The sequence below is a fragment of the Varroa destructor genome, unplaced genomic scaffold (assembly GCF_002443255.2).
Source record: "Varroa destructor unplaced genomic scaffold, Vdes_3.0 BEIS01000001.1, whole genome shotgun sequence".
In the NCBI taxonomy this organism is placed as follows: domain Eukaryota; kingdom Metazoa; phylum Arthropoda; class Arachnida; order Mesostigmata; family Varroidae; genus Varroa; species Varroa destructor.
The window spans coordinates 75,185,659-75,206,271 of NW_019211454.1; the positions used below are offsets into that span (position 1 = coordinate 75,185,659).

The 20,613-nt window shown below is 39.0% G+C and overlaps 1 protein-coding gene across 31 annotated transcripts; it reads left to right on the plus strand.

The window, feature by feature from the left end:
- The first annotated feature begins 382 nt into the window (after positions 1-382).
- LOC111246163 (uncharacterized) lies at positions 383-16,832 on the plus strand. 31 transcript variants are annotated; one of them, XM_086977882.1, is made up of 11 exons: positions 383-621; positions 8,130-8,260; positions 8,503-8,727; positions 9,458-9,519; positions 9,808-9,864; positions 11,151-11,253; positions 11,649-11,862; positions 11,988-12,241; positions 12,519-12,605; positions 15,623-15,824; positions 16,532-16,832. In XM_086977882.1, the coding sequence occupies exons 1-3, from the start codon at positions 491-493 to the stop codon at positions 8,598-8,600; spliced, it is 360 nt and encodes a 119-aa protein (XP_086834008.1). In that variant the 5' UTR covers positions 383-490; the 3' UTR covers positions 8,601-8,727; positions 9,458-9,519; positions 9,808-9,864; positions 11,151-11,253; positions 11,649-11,862; positions 11,988-12,241; positions 12,519-12,605; positions 15,623-15,824; positions 16,532-16,832. The 31 variants fall into 31 exon arrangements, with proteins under 31 accessions (XP_086834008.1, XP_086834009.1, XP_086834006.1 ...); XM_086977883.1 differs by having other exon boundaries at positions 9,458-9,513; positions 9,808-9,924; XM_086977880.1 differs by having other exon boundaries at positions 9,458-9,513.
- The last annotated feature ends 3,781 nt before the right edge of the window (positions 16,833-20,613 follow it).

A 20,613-nucleotide genomic window follows, 5' to 3' on the forward strand; every position in this document is an offset into this window, starting at 1 on the left:
GGAGAGCTGCTTCTAGCGAGCATTTCAGAAGTAACGGAGCGACTGAGCAGCTCTTAAAATTGACACGCACGTACATAGACAAGAAGCGCCTGATACATGGGATCAGATGTGTAACGCCATTATAGCTGCAAGCACGCCCCATTCTTTGAGCCATATTTCGAGAGCCTTTAGGAATCTCTTAGGAACCTCCCCCACCCGCTTAGCTGCCAGCGACCTTGCACCCTTCCGCAAGTTTCTCTGCAGCCTTAACCAAGAGAGGCGCTGCAGCTTTCAAAGCCATCCCCTAAATTTCTGAGAGCTACAACGATAACTAAGAGTGACCTGACGTTGCATACTGCATGTAACCTGTGTCTTTGTTCTGCATACGTGTGTCAAAGTAAATCTGTTTCTTCAAGTGTGCGCCGACATGACACCCAAGCAAGAACTTCCTTCGGGGAATCAATGTCCTAAAATTGCGCAGTAGTACGAAGTACACTCTGGGAGCTTGACGATGATCCGCTACGCAAAGGTTAATTTCGGGGACATAGAGGATGATGGACCTAGTGGTGACGCAAGAAGGCTTCGAAGAAACCAAAGCCTCGAGAAACACTCGCAAGGCAGGAAACAGGACAAGGAGAACAGGTAGTCGTGAAAGAGCTTTTTGTCAAGTTTTTGTAATTAAACTATCTGAATATTAAAAATAGATATAGGGAAGTTTATCTGCATAGAGGCATAAACAGATGTATGAACATTTATGAAAACAAAACCTAAAAATATTTATGTTTGGGCTGCAATTCATACTTTTATGTAGCAATAAGCGACATTATTTTGGGTCACGTATAATATTGGGCCCTATAAGGGCTCTCCATTGTATGTACAGGTAACTGTACTTGCATGAGCTGCTCCGTTACCATAACAGAGCTTTACGAACTGCACGTTAGAAACTACTTTCTTTTTGTTCCCTTAATATCTAGGAGAAACGTTTAACAATGAAAATAGGTTTTATAATTATGCAAAAGCTAAATATTAGTCGCAGTTGCCTTGTTCAATATTTATCGCTTTTTCGACTCAAAATTGTGCCGATATTATTATCATGTAGTAAAAATAGAAAAATTTTAAAAAAGTTTTTTAAAAACAATGAAGAACTTAAAGCTCAAGCGCTTTTTCAATTTCAACTCAACTTTATTCTATTTATAGAGTGAACACAACAAATATCACTACTTGTTATTGTATTCATAGTTCCGTTATTATTATTATTGCCAGTGAACAATGCGAAAATAAAAACCCTGAGAAGTTTTTTTAATGACGATAACTTGAAAATATCTGTTATATTGTTTACTTTTCATTGCACCGATTTTTCCTTCCTGTGTTATAACACGATATAATGGAATAGTAAACCTCTGAAATAGAAGCAAATCCATTCAACACGCATCACACTTCAGGATTTACCCTTACACGTACCCTTTCAAAAAGCACCGTATTATAAACATGGCAATATTGTTTTTTATGGCTACAGATTGAATGCCTTATGCTTACTACTGAGGGAAAATGGGTTTGTCGAGTCCCAGGCTAACCGTGTCAAACTCTATCTAAAGCAAAGACAGTTACCAACTAACACATCCTATAGCGTCGCGGTACGTTAGCCTATATATGGCATTCTATTAAGTTAATAAACTCCCATTAATGGAAAACACAAAATTCTTGCTAAGTAAATTTAGCCCATAGTCTTGTTTTTAATCTATTTAGTATCGGAAGAAGATTAGTTTATATAAACTAATCTTCTTCCGATACAAATGGATTATATACTGATTTGAGCATGGAACGAAGCGTATACTACGCTCAGTAATGGCGCTGGCTATTTAAGCACTTCTGGTAGAAAACTATAAGCACATAAATAAAAATAAAAAGCATCCTTATCTCTTACTTTTTTTTGGCTCGTCATCATCCTACTACCTTTTCTGCAATATCGAAGATGGAAATCGCATACAAATTGTTCTTATTTTATGTTCTTCGGCTAGAGCACGGGTAACGTAGAGCTTAAAACAAATTGAATCGTACTGCAAAAGGCATCCGAAAATTTTATTAGCAAACGGTTGAATTAACTTGGTGCTCTTAGAGAAATTTAATTTACTGTAGCTAACTAGGATCACCATGTAATTGAAACAAATAAACTATTTTGAATCATGAAATGATTTGGAAAAAGAAATTGATATGATCAGATGTAGCATGCCGAAAAAGTCAAACTCAAATAAGGCTACACAACGTTCGTTTGTTCGAAATAATGCTTTCCTAAATAATAGAAACAATTCTAGTTAAAGCGCTATTAAAAAACGATGCGTCTGTTTCCGCACTTCCGTTTTTACCTTAAACATATCTCTGGCTTCGTAATAGAACATTTGTTCGCTTATGTACCGCACCCTTTTTTATTTTATCTAAAGCTGGTTATTAGTTCTATAAAAACGTTCATTGGCTAGATAAATACACCGACTCTACAAATCGAACGACTCATACTACCACATCTAGCTTCTATGTTCCTTCATCATCTTGTATATTTTGTTCTCTTTTGCTCGGGAAACTACCATTCCTTCTGACGGTTTTGCATCAGCATACCTAAACTGCAACTCTTATGCTATCTATACCTGATTGGGGCACTTGTCACCTTTATCGTTCAGATCTTTTTTTCGCTTCTTCTTCGTTGTTTTTAATGTATAAGTTACTTTGATTTTAGTCATTTCTCGCAATCGTTTAATTACGCTTTTGACAAGTACTTTGCGGCTCCCTAAACGCTTAGTCAACGCGGTGACTTAAACGTTGAAACCAGCAGCGGACGCTGGCTTAAATACTGTACATGCATTATAGAGTGCATATGAGTATGTCTGAATTATTTCAATATTTCTTAAAACAGAATTTTTTTCGAAATTAGGTCCACGTTCACAGTTTAGTCCGGTTTTCTTCCATTGTACTTTCCTGCACGTTTATTGCATTTAGCTTCGCCAGACTGCTTCCGGCTTCTGCTCTCTTCATCGTTTCTCTATCTCGCTGTTATGAAAAGAACACAAGGCCATTGATATAACCCCTAGAAGAAATACGTAGCGGTGTCGTAAAGGCCTCTAGTTCCCTTATCTCATTAATAACAGATCAAATTTAAAATGTCTCCAGTGCCAGTGATTTAAATTTAATGTGTAGTAATAAGCATGCATTCTAGGCGAACTTAGCGAGATTTTTGAGGAGCGTTTGTTCTTCTACAAAAACACCTACAAGCTGACACTGGTACAAGATTTTGTCAATGGAGAAGAACTCGAGTCAGTTTAGACGAAGAGGTTAAGTACTCCAACAGGATTTCACTTTATCATCGGCAGTGTTATAAAAATTTGGTTATAGTAAACTGAATCAGTCATTGAGAATTCCGGACCTAACATATTGAAAGATCTCTAAGGGCAGACTAACCCTGTATGGACCTCACTGAGGCAACTATATATGCGTGGGCTATGAGGAAGTACTAATAAGATCAAATCATTGTGCGACTGTTTTTAAGCGGCCTTTTTGAAATAACTATATTTTAGAATTATTTAACAACTTTTTTAATGGTGATCGCCAAACGATTCAGTAATTTTACACTTTATCAAAATTTCCCAATTATCTTTTTGTGATATTATCAATTTATTTGAATAAGTTAAGATACCCTTTCCTTGAATGAAAGCAAAGCTTGACTAGTATTATTGTTGTTTAGTATTTGTTATACTTTAAGTACAGGTGTCAATAATTCCGTTGTATACACTGTAAAGTACATACGATTAAGACAGTTTTCTATGAAAGTTAAATCTTCATTCGCAACTTGATTCTAAAATAACAGATTGAAGTAGATGATCCTCTAATAATCTATTTTACTTTCAGCAATTGTTTTCATTTCTTTGACTTTCAATAGTGGCTTTTCTTTCAGTTTTATTTTTCAAACGTTTATTAATCTTAGCAACTTTAGAAGCCGTCTCTTTATTACACCGAAAAATATTGCCTGGACTGAACTACAGATAATACGTTGGTCGGGAAAAAATGCTGTTTTTTGTTGTGCACTTGAGCAGAAATGACTTGTTAGCTGAAGATGTACATACAGTAAGTAGTTATTTTTGAAGCCCAGGCAGACTAGAGCCCTAGTATACAACACAAGACACCGTAAAGCATCTAAAATGGAAAGTCCCGAGAGACCTTGCAGTTAGTTAAATAACAAAGCCAAATGATCATTTTGGCTTATTTTGCTGCTATAGTGCCTTTTTAGATCTCATAATTTTAACCACGTACTGGATGGGATTACTCTCTGGCGGCTTTTTACCCCCTTACACTAACAAGGAAGCCTTTGTATTAATAATAAAACGCTGTTTCTCCTCGTACATCTCAGGCTTTTTAAAACTCTTATACTATTCATCTTTAAGTAAAGTTTATTGGGTAAATCTGAAAGAAGTATCTATTTATGACTAAACAGAAAACGTGGCGTTATTCTCGAATATGGCGGCAAAGCCATTTATTGCTATTGATTGTCTCTACGACTTTGTCCCATTTCCTAGAAGTGCTGAATCTCCTCGAGTTAATTCTTAAGATCTTTTTGTTGTCAAATGTACCATTAATTCAATGTACTATCATTTACCAGTGATCAGGAAACTCAATAGTTCGTTGTCGCTAAGTTCGTAAAAGACGATGAATGAAAAACCTCTAACTCAAACTTTCGCAGGACGACATCAGCGGCCTTCGCCACCTGTAGATTAACATTACTGTGGAGAACAAAACTTCGTTTTGATCAAATTTTACTAACCACATAACAAAATTACGATGGACTCTTAGAAAAGCAACAGGGCTTTTGTTGTTGTAAATAAACAGTGAACAGACAAAGGTTTTGAAAAAAAATTAAAAAAGGGCTGACATAACTCTCTGATGAAACTAATGCCTTCCCTCAAGACTTTCAAAAAGTCCACCATTTCTTCACTTCGCGTTAACCGAACGTCATTTCTTTTTTCATTTTATGTTTATTATTAAGCAAATGTGTAAAACTTAAATACTAACTATCGAGAGTAGACGGTAACTGTTCGATCAATAGTAGTAGATACTGACGTTGAACAAATTTCTGACTCATAACACAGCAGGCGTAATCTAAACAAACGCAATACCGTTGCTTGGTGCTTTGCACAACGTTATCCTTCCAAAAAAACAATTATGTTTTTGTCGCCAATTTTGTTAGTATAAGAAGCCTACTTAGTGGCCGTAATTCTAGCATAGCAGCATGGTAGTATCATAGTCGGGAGAACGGTGTATCTACCAGTCTACTTTTCGAAAAAAAAAATACTAGTGGCTAATACAACGCGTACAACCTGAGAGTGTTAATTGTTGAGCATTCACAGAAGACGCATGACTGATTCAGTGGCACCCGGGGATTCCGGTAAAAATGTGATCAAAATACATCCAGACTCGTTGCGGCTTGCAGCCGTATACGACTTTAGCTCGTCCATGGTCATAATTCTTTTCGGAGCACCGATCGGCTGATGGGTTGACAAAACAGCTCGTTTGAAAGGTTTGCTCGTTATTTTCAACCTGATATACCGACTGCATTGACAAATTGATAAGTCTATAATTAGACGACAAGGAAAAACGACAGGACGCAGATTGTAAGATATATAAAATCACAAGGATCATACGTGCTGTAAGAAAATAATGTTGTTAACTCGATGTATGGAAGACGTAGTGGCGTTACGGAAAAAGAGAAAAACGCATGTTGAAGTAACAGGGTTAATAAAGGAGAAACAAGAGCTGTCTGTAGAGGTACATTACGTAAGGCCGTTATACGCTGATAGAATATATCGACAGGGCTGAGCAAAGTGTAAATGGGTGCAATATGTTTTTGTCAACTGCGATGCATTCTCTATTAAACAGGTACATAAAATAACGTGTCATTTAAATAATCGCATTATTTTTTTTGTGTTTGCGAAAAATATCATCATTCAAATAGACAATGGTGGAAATGCTGAATCGCGGTGAGTACATACCATAAACTGAGACTAAGAATGCCGTCATAACATCGAATGTAAGCTATATTGAGCTACGCCATGTTTATATCATAACCACTGTGTAGTTTTTCATCTCTACTATTTCTACATTTCTACTATTTCGCGCTTTCGAGGCGCAGCGAATAAAACTAGTAAGTTGGCTTTCCTCAAGGTTTCAAGCTGTTATCTAATGGCCTTTCTCCCCTGTTATTTTTTCAGTTCTTATCGTTTTAAAGATCGGTGTGCACAGTGTTTGTGTATAAGCTTTCATTCCTTTTTGGTAACTCGGTTCGCATTGCCAAACAAGAATCAGCTTTTGTTTTTTTATATCTCATCAATAATTTTTTACGTAGCAAAATATGCATAAACAATTTATGGGGTTCAGTGTGTAAAGACATACTAGTGAGCTCAAATTTTACCCTCAGACTGATTTTGGCAAATTTTGCCCTTATCTACGTTTGTGATGTCTTTAGCTAACTTTTAGGTTACATGTGTTGCAATTTTTTTCCGAAATACTCCATGAGATCGCCAAAAAAGTTTTCTTTAGCTTTAAACATGTTTAGTTTAATTTTCATATGGAAAACATGAAGCATTATTATATTCCCGTTTTTTATCCATTTTTATTCCTACAAAAATAGTATGCTATTGTGTTATATATTCTCCGAGGTCAGTGAACGGGAAAGGCGAAAATACATAGGCACAAAGTCCGGAGATTTCGGGGAGTGCATTAAAATCCAGGAGGGCAGCTTTATCGATGTTTGCCGTGTGCGGCCTCACATCGCCTTGGAATAGGATGAGTTGACGTCGTTTGTTAAGTTTTTTATTTTAAGTAGCTTTGTTGACTTCATGGTACTGGTCCATAGGAACGTGCCCATCAACTGTGTGGTTTGTAGGGGGCAATCCCCAACAGATCAGACCCTCGCGATCCGACCAAACGCAAAGAACAGCTTTTTTAAAAAGAAACTGATTAGGCTTTGGATTCTCCCTGGAGTCATTCATTTCAGTCTCTGGTTCGGGTTACCGTATAGACACCACTTCTAATTATTGATGATAATTCCGTGCAACAAGTCGGTCAGTGTGGCGGCGTGACGCTCGATATCGACCGAAGTGTTTTGACGTAATGCTAAATCATAATGCATGTTGGATTCAGAGAGTTTATGAGGCACCCAAGCTTTATGTTGCTGTGTAAATGTAGTTGACTTAAAATGGTACTTTTAAATGGTCGTTATCAGTCTCGGACGGTCGGCCTAGCATATTATAGTAAGTGTCAAAAAAGCACGTTCTTCTATGTAGAACATCCGTTGAACGGGTTCCGTTTTTGCCATGCCGTCCTGAACGGCACCCATATTACAATACCGTTGCGGCGCGCTGATAGAGCAGGAAGAGCACTTGCGATCGGTACATCAGAGGTAAATAACAAGTGAAGAAAAATGTAAAAGAAAACCTCTTTATACCAACAAAAAAATTTCTTCCAATATAGGATTGTATATTGTCGGAATTAACGAAAAATGCCATTGATAAATTACTGTAAAGGTATAACGGTAACGTATAGTGAATTGCATATAAAGAAAAGAGCGTTGACCTTTGTTTTAAAACTTCACGCGGCACGGCACAAGATCCGCCCAAGTTGCAAACTTCTATTTTCCTATATTCTCTTATATTTGTATTTAATTTATATTTAAATCTTTAAAAAAAATTATGAGGCGCCATGTTTTGTGCTCACGTTTAGAAGAACCTGTCGTACACAGATCCTGGTAACTAAGTGCTGCGAAGCATTCTTTTAATAGGTCTGCACAAACGACTTTAAACAAAATTTAAGTATACAAAAAGTTCAAGCTGCGAACTTCTGTGTTCACCATTTGTACTTACAATGCAAGCTCGTGATCGGACTAGTATTAGTTTTTTACAAAAGGTAAGGTTTATTAGTCTGTTATCCAGTTTGCTTATAGGTATTTATCTCTTGATGAAATGGATAAAAATATCGCAAAAGTTCGCCCAAAAAGTGCCGACTTAAATTTCACTTCTACCTAGCATCCCCGCCTAAAGCAATTATTTTTGTAAAATATCTGATTAATCTGAGTTTTTTTTATGAATATCTTTGATAATTCAAACTCATCGAAGGGCAACAGTTCGATCCGACTTCTTGCAATTTAAACCGATGAATATGGAGGAAGACACTTTGCACAATACAATTGGCTGCAAAAAACCCAGCGGACGTCATCGTCTAGGGACAACGGGATTCACTTTACACGGTATTAGACAAATCCATTCATTGCTGAACATTTATTTGAATTATTGAACGAGATATATAGAAAAGATAATTTCGAATTTGTTGCTGAGGTAATATGAAAACTATTAATTCAAAACTATGTTGGGGCCAATAAGATAATACATTGGTTATACTAAAGCAATACTCTTACCATTGGGCAGGTTTCGATATTCAGTTAATAGAATGCAAATATAACCCTTTAGTCTGCATCTTGTTTATCCTTAGCGGCAAAAATGTCGCTGGGTTTTCAGAATGCAACTGTGTTTTTGTGCGCAATATTTCTTTGTATGGTAATGATGTTTGAGACCCAACGTAAGAATTAAACTGTGGGTTGACGTCGCTGGCCAAGGCCTTGTCGTAGCGATGGCCGTACTTAGCCGTCTTCGATCGCTAGCCAATATCGTCCGCGTGGAGAAAAACCAGCACCTGGTAGCCGCGAGAAGCTCGCTGGTACGTGACATCTTCAGTACCTACACATACATAGTTGGATGTGAGAACAGTACTTTCAATGTTATCAGCACCCGCAGTTCATGTTTACCTTATGTCAACTATATTCTGTCTAATGTTGGCCCCGAGTAGTAATGAACGCAATGGTGCGTCGGATAGACATGGTTTCGAAGCTTCTGGCACCACTTTTTGTAGGCCCGATCATGGCGCGTTGGGCACCGTATTTCTTGCCGGCTGAAACGTCGTCAGTGTTTACCTCGAATACTGTCTTTTGCTTGACTTATACATCAACGTGCCGATCTTCGCACTTAAATATCATTAGCAAGGAGTCTGTAAAAATAAGCGATTGCTCTAATAGTTATCAGGAGAACGTGATGAATATAAGAAACTACTTATTCAAACTATCACTCAAATGAGCCCGAATTTTAGCAGCAACTGCTTTGGCGATCTCTCCTAGTTCGCTTCATTGCCTATAAACGTCCATTTACTTGAATACATACTTCAGTGTCTTATCAACTTTGATTACCTTCTTTACATATATTATGTGTAGACACTATTTTTGATCGTCTGAAAGGAACACTTTATTATTCAGTAAGATCTTTTGTTAGTTACAAGGCCAGCACCTGGGTGCTTTCGTGAGATTTGACGAATAATCAATCTCCTTCTTTTTTTTTTGCTGTGCGTTCTCTACTGATTCGCTTCATTGCCGTTTTTCTACTACGTATTTTCGTAGGTACCTTCGCAGACGTGTGTCGATATTTGTCAAGGGAATGAACAGCGTGCTCGAATGTAAATGTAGTGCTATGGTTTAATCCGTTACCGGGGGAGCGAAATGGCCCATAAAAGTTTACGTCGCATTTTGCATCGAATTCGTATAGTATTGTACAACTATTTATATAACCAGTATCCTATTAAGGTGAATGTAATAACATACATAAAATAAAATCTCGGGTCAGCACTAATAGATCTTACCATGGCCTAGATGAGGACATGCGGCCCTTCCTCATAGCCTCCTCCCCTATAAGATGCGTGATTATTTGGGAGGATGGATTCGATTTCTGCAACACCCTGTCTGCTTTGCAGGATTGGGACTGACCCTCACGTTTATGACCGTGCTCATGTTCGACAGTATTACCGTAGGTAAGAATCATGTCTGCACTGATGTTGACAACAGTATACGAAATTTCGTCAGTTTATTAGGTAAGTACTGACTGCAGTGCCATCTTTAAAATACTTGTTGGATCTTTGTTTACAACGAGGGTCAGTGTCTGCCTAAAAAAACAAAATTGCATTTCAATCAAATTTAAATTTGGCCAAACATTTGAAGCGATATTGTGCGAACTATGAATTATAGTAAATCGACGCTCGCGTCCCCGCTCCCTAATTTAAAACCGTCGATATCCTACTGCTACATTATGCGGAGAACAGGTATTATTTTTCAAGAATTAGCTATATTAAAGCAACATATAACCGTGCTACGTCCAAGAAGGAACAACTTTATACTCTTGTAATAGGGATACTTTTGAGTAGACGAATGTCAGCGTGGGTTTATAGGCCCAGCGTCTCAGTTATCTTATTTTGAAACTTATGAAATAAAAGGCTTTGATGTATCTGTTTTTTTTTTTAAGACATACCCATAATTCACAATCGTAATTACAATCATTTTTTAATTCTACGAAGAGAAACATATATAACTACGACAAGTCCTTATGGCAAAATCTCAACCGAAAACGTTTCGCAGGATGAAAATCGCGCCACAATAGCATGGCGTGTACACATTGCGCTAACAGAAGTTATGACTCTGAAAAAATGGTAAAGCTGTAAAGCTCTACAAATCGGAAATTAGCATAATTCGGAAAAGTTATCTTAGAATACTACCGAACTTTATATTTCGTAAATTACGCTATGGGTCACAAAGTTTCCGTCCTGATTTTCGTTAACATATTTTGAGGGAGCCAGATTAAAGCGGACGTTGCACGACGCATCGCAGTTTTTTAGGTCAGTGTAACTACAAGCTTCTCAACCGCTCATTGAGTATTCATACGATGCATAGCCGTCAGTCATGTGAGGAACCTATTTACTCGTAAGTAGTTGTGCCGAATATGCGTATCGTTTTAAACAGGTCCAAAGTCTTGATGAAATAGAATCGTTGCTTGATTTACACTGTACTTCTTTGGCAAGATCGGAAATCGGGGCTTAATTGCTTAGCCGTACAACGTCTGTTTTTCAAGTAAACACGTAGTCGAGTTCTTATAACAAGAATGAAAAAAACACACGCAGATAGGGAATATCTGAAAGTGATATTATGGCTCTGCGTGTAGTGTCAAAGCCGTTTAAAGCTATTACCATGTCCCTATAAAGGAGGCGTTCTAATACACACACGCAAATCTTTACGAGTTGTGCTATTTCCATGTCATGTACAACAGGAAACAGGGTAAAAGGTCTATGAGCAGGTTATGAAGAACGATGACTTCACTCAAGGTGCCCAACTTCGACGTCTGTTCCGCGATGATTATTTTGCCTATTAGTGTAAGTTACCCATTCCAACTTACAATGATATAGGGAGATCGTAAACGATCATCAAGGTATTTCAAATACCACAGCTTAAAGTGACGTGAAAGTATGACGTGGGGGGTCATACCTGACGTATGACATTTCCGAGTAAATCTTGCGCAGCTATTAGGAATTTTTCTGTAAAAACCACTTGTCTAGGTTAGTAGGTGTCTTGACCACTTGGACTAGTTAGTTTAATTGACGTTTAAGGTTTTTGTTTCTAACCATACTCATATAAGACGACTGTGACGTTTTAGACGCGCAAGAATATGTTTCTCAGTTTTGATATGAAAACTCACTAGCCGATATATGTTTCTAGATACATTTTTATACATTTAGAACTTGATTGCGACAATGCTGTTGAATCTTAGGTTATATCTATAAGCAAGGTATCTTCGAAGCTGTTGTGGGCCTTGTGTCTGCTGGTACGGGATTTGTAGGTATATTTGGCACACTGGCCTATCCATGGCTACAACGAAGCATCAGACTCGAACGTACGGGTCTCCTTTTCTTAATTTCCTGCATTACGCTATGCGTCGTCTCGATGTTTGTCAACGGGAGCCCCTTTGACCCCATGCTAATCAGGTGCGTATACTCGAGAATACTTGTTAATTGATGTATTGACATAGTTTACTAGTGTTATTGCAGCCCATATCGAAAGACATACATATATTTTTTCGTAACTTCAAATTAACTACATGACCTTTCAGACTATTCGGAAACGATATAGCGAACTTTAGACGTTCCCTTGGAATTCAACTGCCGACAGCCAGCTCGACTTCAATAGAAAAAGAAGAGTTTACCAGTGAAACAATTATGTATTTTGTCAATGACAAAACGCCCATCGACGATGAAGGTTCGGCGCCACGTTTACCATCGTCTGAATATGAAACAAACTTTGTCGCTCACGAGACGAACCCTTCCTTTGTGATGCTCATAGCAGGCATATGTCTGGCAAAATTTGGTACGTTAGAGATCAAAAATTGCTGATCAAAGAATAACTAATTTACTAAACATACGTATACGTGTCATGTTTTTACTTTGTCTCATAGTCATGTTTCATCTTATGTAATTTTGTCTCATTTGATCCGAATGTTTACTCCACTCTGTCCTCTCCAGTGCACTACTGTTGGAGAATAGCACATTTAAAAGGCTATCCTATTGTTGCACTCTTAATCCAGGCCTTTTCTGCTTTTGCAAATCTCTGGATTGCTGACCTGGCGGCAAATCAATTTTTACAGGAATTAGTAGATGATGGCGAACGAGGTTGCATCAACGGTGTCCAACAATCTATCAGTGTATCAATGGGATTACTGAAATTTACCATGGTGAGTGAAATTATAGCGATTTATGAGTTATACAATACCGTGCTATTGATCGACCGTTTACCCTGAAAAGAAGATGCCGGTTAGAAATGCCGGTATTTACAACCTAATCTATCTAGTCCTGTTACAGGCTGACATCCCCCGCACTCGCAGACTGCTCAAGAATGATTGACCCTATCTTAGCTAAGCTAACTATTCTATTATCGACGGCACTTGGAACGCTTTAATAGTCGGTATTTTCATTCACATATCGTCCTTCTACCAATCCTTAATATCAATTAAAACCCAGCTTTAATGAGAACGTTTGCTTTTCGAATTTAATAAATTAATATTAATTTAATAGAAAGCTAAGGCTGGTCTTATTATAAACAGCAACACACTTAGGCTGATGTGCAGAAAATAGATAAGCAGAAGGATACGTTTAGATTAATATGAAGTTTTGTTCTAAATATCTATATAGCCATATGCGATATTGCTAAAGCAAGGGATAGATACGTTGGAAAGTGTTTACGAATGTATTTGTAATTTGTTCTTTTTTTTCTATCCCTAAATATCTACAGTGAGGTGTCTGATGCATACGTTCAATGTACGTTTATACATACACAACAGGACACTCTAATCATACATAACGCTTATCATTTACTCAAGCATGAGTTATTCTGTATTTTTCAGCAATAGCTTTTTAGCTCTATGTATATTATTTTGCTTTTGAACACAAAGCAAATATGACTTTTCAACTTATCTATGTCTAGTTATAGTTAGAAAGTTGACGCATCTTCGGGCACAGAGACGTCCAAACTACTTAGTAAGGGTCGTAGGATAACAACTCAAGCGAATACAGTAGCGCAAGGTTAGAGGCGTATTAATTACAAGCTGATATTTTCGGATGAAATATATTTTTTATCAAGTACCCTCACAAATTTACAGTATAAAACGGCACAATTAGAGCAGTTGCAACTGTAAACTGTACTATTTAATATGCCATCGTCTGCGTATGCATAGTCGCCCTGAAAATTCATGTTTCCATAGCTAAAACTTAAGCAAATATTGACTGCATAAAGCGCCACTAACCGCCACTGGTATAGAACTGTTTTTATACGGACAGAAGCTCCTTCTAACGTTTGCGCCTTTTTTGAAAGAATTGAAGTCGTAAGCTTATTTAAGACCAGCACCATCAGAGTATAATATGTATCTTATGTGAACCTCTGTCGGTTGGACCTAAATCCACCGAGATCACTACTTACATACTCTCAGTTCCTCTCCCAAGGCTCACGCCGAATCAGCCCAGAGCTGCATTCGATTGTGCTACGGGCAGAGAGAGCACGTAGTGCCACCAGATTATGAGGATAACCTCGGTCAGATTTCCCGTATTTCCAGACGGGCTGTCTCCTTGTGCGGAGGGCTGATCTTTATGCGTCCTTTGAACCTTACCGCTAAGCAGTGTCTGCAATTTTGTCCAGCCGTAACCTTACAAACCATTCATTTACCTTTGAGATATCACTGGCCAGAGTCTCATCCGCCCTTCAAAACTATCGCAACCGGACGGCGAAGCAAGTGAGTCTTTTATACCGCGTCCTACGAACAATCTCATTTTTCCCGTCATGTGTCCTGCTCTATTGCAGGCAAGCGCCATATTGGTGGCTTGCGTGTGACGTGTCGTACCCTGCAGGCCAGCAGTGTAAAGAACACAGATATCCGTGGCGCTAATAAACGAAGACAAAATTCCTTTACCGTTTACGACTTTAATATAACTAATAACATTAGAGCACAAGGTTACCCGCTTAACTAAGTTAATAATAATGACCCGTTTCAACGAAACTATCCCTTAAACACCTAACCTTCTAGGCTATTGTGACACATGCTAACATGAAAATCTCGAGATGACAGATCCAGTCTAATATAGACTTGCAGATATGGTATGTGGTGTCCTTTCAGAGACTCAAAACACCTAATTTTGGCCAAAACGCAAGAAAGATTTAATAGATAACGCCCGCGTGAAAAAACGTTTAGAAATTACCGTAAAAGCGCTAAATTCGTATCATGCAGATCTGATAGGTAACTCTATCTAATATGTCTGGAAATATCACCCTGTCTACGACTTGGAGACGGATGCCTGTGGAACATTAGCAAGAGAAATGCTAGAGCAATGTAAAGGTTGATGCCTCTATTCTCTGTTCTGTTTTTCGCATAACATAAGTTAAATGATTCATTTGCAATTAAATTGCATACGAATCAACAGTATACTGCAATATACGAATAATGTAATTCATTAAATCACCGTCTTTGTGAAGTTTAATTAGAACAAACCTTGGCAGCATCAAATTTACAATTATATAACTTAAATCCAATGACTAACAGGAACTGAGTTGTCTGGTAGTTTGTTTACATTAAAAATAGCTTTATTTTTTGCTGTGATATGGTGATTTTTCTGGTCAGGTTATTTTCATTCCGTGGTTCCACACATTTGGAGGTCTTATAATCATTTCATTTCTATTCTCCTGTACGGGCCTAGTCTGCTACGCAGAGTTCTGTCGCCGCCAAGAAGGTGACGGAAGGTAGAAAAAAACTACACTGTTACATTAAAATTAAAATAAGAAGTATCACGTGCCCCTTAAAAACTAACTTGCCTTCTAGGCAGATTCTTATGGAGAGATCTTCTCCATTAAGCTTTACACAAGCATGTTAAACTGCTGTGGCTCTATATGCTAACGATAGTATAATCAGGCGCAGAAGACAAAAGTCATCAAGTGTTGTATTTGAATGTTGATAATTGCTGAGGAGGACAACGTTTCACAGAAGTATTTTGATTATATTTATTATCCGAAATTGCAGGGCGTACTAAAGAAAACAATTTGTTCGAGCAGAATATTTCCAGCAAGATTATTTAAACGTCAAAATTTGAGGCTAACTTTAGCGTAGCTGTTTATCTGTCGTTGTTCTTTAAGGCGTTACCATAAAACATTACAGATCCCGCCAGAGTTATCTCTGAAATAAATATTGATCTTAATTGTTCATTACAGATCACTTTTATGCTACTTTTGCATTAACTGCTGTTCACGTCCCCTGGCAGAGCAAGAAGATCGGAGCACCCCCATTACTGAAGTTGTCGATATTACCCACGTTGATGAGCTACTTAGCTCGGTACAAGTCGTTCGTGAAAACGCGAATTCTGGCGTAATGATAACGGAAGACAAAGACGATTCCAGTATCACTGATTCCCAAGTATGATTTTCGCCGGATTTAATGTATGTATAGGTAGATCTACCTAAATGCTTCGAATCGTATAATTGCAAAATGCTCTTTGTATATCTATGTATGCGGTAAGTATTATGTTTGTCTCCCTTTCCCGGAGAGAGCTTCCATTGTCTCAATAGCTTTAGTTTTTTTTTTTATAAACATTTTATAAAACGATCGCTTGAGCGACATTTGGACTTATTGCATGACTTTTTAGAACTTTAAAAACTTTTTTCCGCCACTGTGTGTGTTGTATTTGTTTCGTTTGATGAGACTCGAAACAGCTAACCGTAGTTTCGTTCAACCGAAAACGTTTTACTGGACTGCTTTTTTAAGCTTGTTCAATACTGTATAGCAGGCTATGTGCTCATAATTCCATAACTAATTTCTCGACCAATTTAGCATATTAAGATATTTGCAGGCAGTTGAAACACTGTCACAGTTTAAAGTATATATTTGGTTGTATGTGCATACTCGGCCAAAAACATAATCGTCTTGCCCTCCAAGAGGAAAGCAGGCTTTTTACACAAATATATATATATATAAAAAAAAAAAAAAGAACAAATAAAATTTATCTAATTTGATTTGTGTTTCCCCGGGGGTCGGAGTGTACGGACGTTGAAGTTACAGTTAATCTAGGTTTATCACGTTCGACGAATAATTTTTATTGTCTTTCGTTTGTATCATACTTTCAGTTACATTCTAAATGATCACACATGAATCAGTGACCACTGCTAAAACTTGTCATCCCATGTACAGCTCTAAAATGAAGACCCTTGTCTTCGATGTTCCTCGCCGACATCTCACTCAATCCATACTCACAATAAACCACAGGTGGCAAAAATATCTGCAGCGGAATTGCTCCTTCACTCATTCCTGCAATTCATCTGGCGTATTCCACGCAGTCGTCGCTTAGCTATATTTTGCTCAGTGGTTTGAAGTTGGAGACCCAGCCAAAAAAAAAATAAAGCTTTTTTAGCCATCAATGTACAGAGATCGTTTCCATATTCTGTTTATTCAACGCCTATATAATAATCATTCTGCTGTTAATTTTATCTGGAGTGATATCAATTGTTAGTCTTGAATATGAACCTAAAGGAGAAAATACAGCTGAATCCTACTAAATGAAACAATACATTATATACTACATATGTATCCTTAGTGAATGACAGATATTTGGGGATCAAAATATGATAGAGCGCAGCGTAAGACAGGATTACCGGTCCTGTTGTCCGTCGGTCCTAAGAACATTCCAAATCGGTTTTACAGTTTAGCTAGATCGTTTATATATTGTTACTGCATTGTCTAAAACAGAAATGTTCTTACGAATTCCAGTTTAATAATGAATTGCGTACAACATCACATCCCCGAATAATAGTCCTGAAATGCATTTGCTAGTTAAGTGGGTCGTAGTAAATGATAGAATGGTAAGCTTCCTGGATAGCAAAACTGATGAAAAATATGTTAGTAAAAAGTAAGGAATACCACGCACGTGCCTAAATACGGTTCGCGGACGGAATGTAGTTAAGACGTTGTCATAAGCGGCGCTTCTGGCAGAAAGGCAGAGGAATCTTTGTTTAGACTCCACTCGTATAAATATATTCATATATGTATATACATAGATGGGTTCGCTTCTTCGAAACGTAGACCGACGACATGAGTCTTGTCGCCGCTGCAGTGCAATATGATCAATCAAAGGCAACGTAAATATATATGATGCAATGTCGAGGCTCGACTAGTAGCAACTGGCGATTAACTGGCCTGCCAGTGGGTATTATGTACAGTGGTCCAGAATCAAAAATACATCTACTGCAACAATACATATTCTTTACGTTCGTTTTACTCTACCATTGGAAATACTTTCAAACAGCGCCCATTATTTTCTGATAACTTGTAGGTTAGCGGTGCCACGCTGCTACCATAACCAGTGCGACCGGTAATTCGCTTCTCGACTTTATCCAGGTTCGAACTTCAACAGCATCTTTAGGAATGAGCTGAAATGGTGTCAGCGGAGGCCTAGGAGCAACAGCTCCATATGCCAAAAGAACCGACGCAAAAGGAGTGTTGTTTTGGGAATCCATCTCACCTGGGGAAGCCCGACGCGAGAAACTGGACGGTTGGACTGACACCGACTCTGTGGGCTTACCACCTATCAATACCGCTTTGAGCCTTAAGCAATTCTAAATGAGTTACATTTAAGGCCTTGCTCATGGTAGTATTCACCGTAAAGATGATCTTTAAAACGCTTCGTTAACTGTGCGAATCATCCACTCCACCAGACCGTTCGCTTGCGGATAGGCAACAGTAGTCTTCATCGCACATGTTAAGCGCGCCAAATACTGCTGAAAGGGACGACCCCGGAAGTACCTCGCGTTGTTTGCAATGACAACGTCTATGATCCTGTAGCTGCCCAGTCTACCCAGCTACCAGAAATGTCAACACACAATCTGGGAAGAGGTGAACGAAACGAGTACCATAGTCTCTATTGACCAGAACGAATAATGGAGCGCGTCGTGGAACGAGCAGCGGTCCCACAAAAATTGAGAACCACCTTGACGAAAAGCCATGTCGGCAGATTCACACGTGTCTGGGGCAGCCGAGGCTCAAGACCCGGCTTTGTGTTTTCGAGGACTTTTCAGCTGCAAACGTACTTCGGACTCTTAACCATACGCCATGCTTTGATACGTAATAATACACCAATCGCTGGATGGTTTTTGTCAAGTCCAGATGATTTTGGTGGTAAAACGCGACGTCACTATCTTGGCCGATCGTGGGAGAACCTATCGGAGCCACTGCGGCCACGTAACAGTTTTTAAATAACAAAGCAAACTTATCGCCTTTTTGAAATGTATTCATCACCGAAATCCAACGCGGGCTTTTCATGTGTCCCAATGTAGACGTGATAGGGCGTCGGTATTGTATTTCGCCATGCCACTCTGGAGTCTGACGTCACAGTCGTACTCCAGCATTATTTAAACAAAGATCCCTCTTGCTTTGCAGTATTTGAACAAACTACTATTGGTGGTCACCGTAAACCACTGCCTGTACGAACGAAATGACAGCCAAACATTCCATCTCTGACAAATCCCATGTCGCTTTCTGGGCTGAGAATCGCTCGCGAGCGCACGCCATCACGCATTCCTCAATTTCGTTCCTGGGCGAGAGGCGCCCAGTCTGGCGCCGCCTACATCACTCTATACTTTTGGTTGCAAATCCACTCGGAAGTGTTGCTAAGTTGGTATGCCTGCGAGGGCCATGTTTAAAACTAGAAAGGACAGTCTATTTTTAACAAACAGTGCAGCGGCCTGGCAGTTCCTGCAAAACCTCTCACAAACCGACGATAGTGTGATGTTAGCCCTAAATAGCTCCGTAGCTGACGGACAGCCGGAGAGGGCTTGAGGGCGTCTACAACGGCTTCCTTCTCTGGGTCAAATTAGATGCCTAATGCAGAGACCCGATGAACACTTCTTGCACAGCGAACAAGCATTTCGACGCAGGATGCATTTTAAATCGCAGAGCTGAAAACTAGAAGGGTAATCTAGCTTGATTTCTTTGACAAACGCTATAATATAATCCAACTAAATCAAGGCCATTTGCTGTTTCCCTTTCATTAGCCGCTGAAATATCTCAAGGGCGTTAGCCAGCAGAAAAGGCATTTGCTTGAATTGATACAAGCCGTACGGGGTGCAAAACGCTGTCTTCTCCTGATCCTGGTTCCATGCAAATCTGTCAGTAAGCACTCGTAGAAAAAAATTCAGGCTCTTTCCAACAAGTCGAAGGCGTGGATTTGCAACAGAAGGAAGCCGATCTTTATCGTTGCGTTCAACCTCCAGAAGCTTGCACAAAATCAAATCAAGCCATTCTTTTTTTACAAAAACGACAGGTGAAGCGTAGGGACCAAAAAAAAAGTCGATTACGTCATTGTCGTCTAGCATCTGCTGTAACTCCTTCACAATGGTGGCCTGCTGGGTAGGTGCTATTTATCGATGTTCATGCAAAGGGGGCTACTTGCCCGTCGAGATTTGTTTCGAGAGGCCTCTTTGGCTTTTTCAATAAATGTCCAAATGCGTCAAGCAACAATTCTAGCAAACGACTTCGGTCAGGCCTACGCAGGTTTCCCCCGTATGAAGTCCTGGGCCTACCTGTTTACCAGGTGTATCGGTTTCCGGTTCAGAGAGCGGGGTGCATTTCTGGACGAAGTCTAACCTGGTGCCGGCCTTCAGGTAGATTTTCGTAGATAAAATTGGTTACCAGGACTTACACCAACCTTTCAAACTTGTGGTCATTACGCAGTGCTATAAATGGGCTCATGATGAGTCTATGGAAGCACAGTCCATTTGGACCGCCGCCCTGAGTACGTTGACTTATATTGACGGTTCAAGGGACACTAGGTGACTCTTCTTAGCAGTGGCTGGATAAGGACAAACCGATCAGCACTCTGTTTATTAGTCAAAACAAAGTGATTCCTAGGAAAACCTTTTCAGAGTTACGTCGTCCGCCTTTACGTCGATGACAGCACACGTTTCGACCAATTTCCCGACGACCTTCAACTGGCCTCCCCTTGTGATGGTGACGGGCTGTTACTAGACATCAAAGAGTCGCACGGCCTACTTGGCGCCCCGAATCCGAGGTCACATGTCGATGTACTTTAAAGTCACAGTTCATAGAGTTTGTACCTTCAGCACGGTTCTATATATATTATATAACGTTAAAAGCACAGCTTATATATATATATATACATATATATATATATATATATATATATATATGAAATACT

Bases quoted from the DNA above. Each gene is read 5' to 3' on its own strand.
- LOC111246163 (XM_086977884.1), top strand. From the start codon at position 491: ATGATCCGCTACGCAAAGGTTAATTTCGGGGACATAGAGGATGATGGA. The intron at 622-8,129 runs GTAGTCGTGAAA...AACTCATCGAAG, and splicing joins AAACAGGACAAGGAGAACAG to GGCAACAGTTCGATCCGACT. The intron at 8,261-8,502 runs GTATTAGACAAA...GTTTATCCTTAG, and splicing joins AACGGGATTCACTTTACACG to CGGCAAAAATGTCGCTGGGT.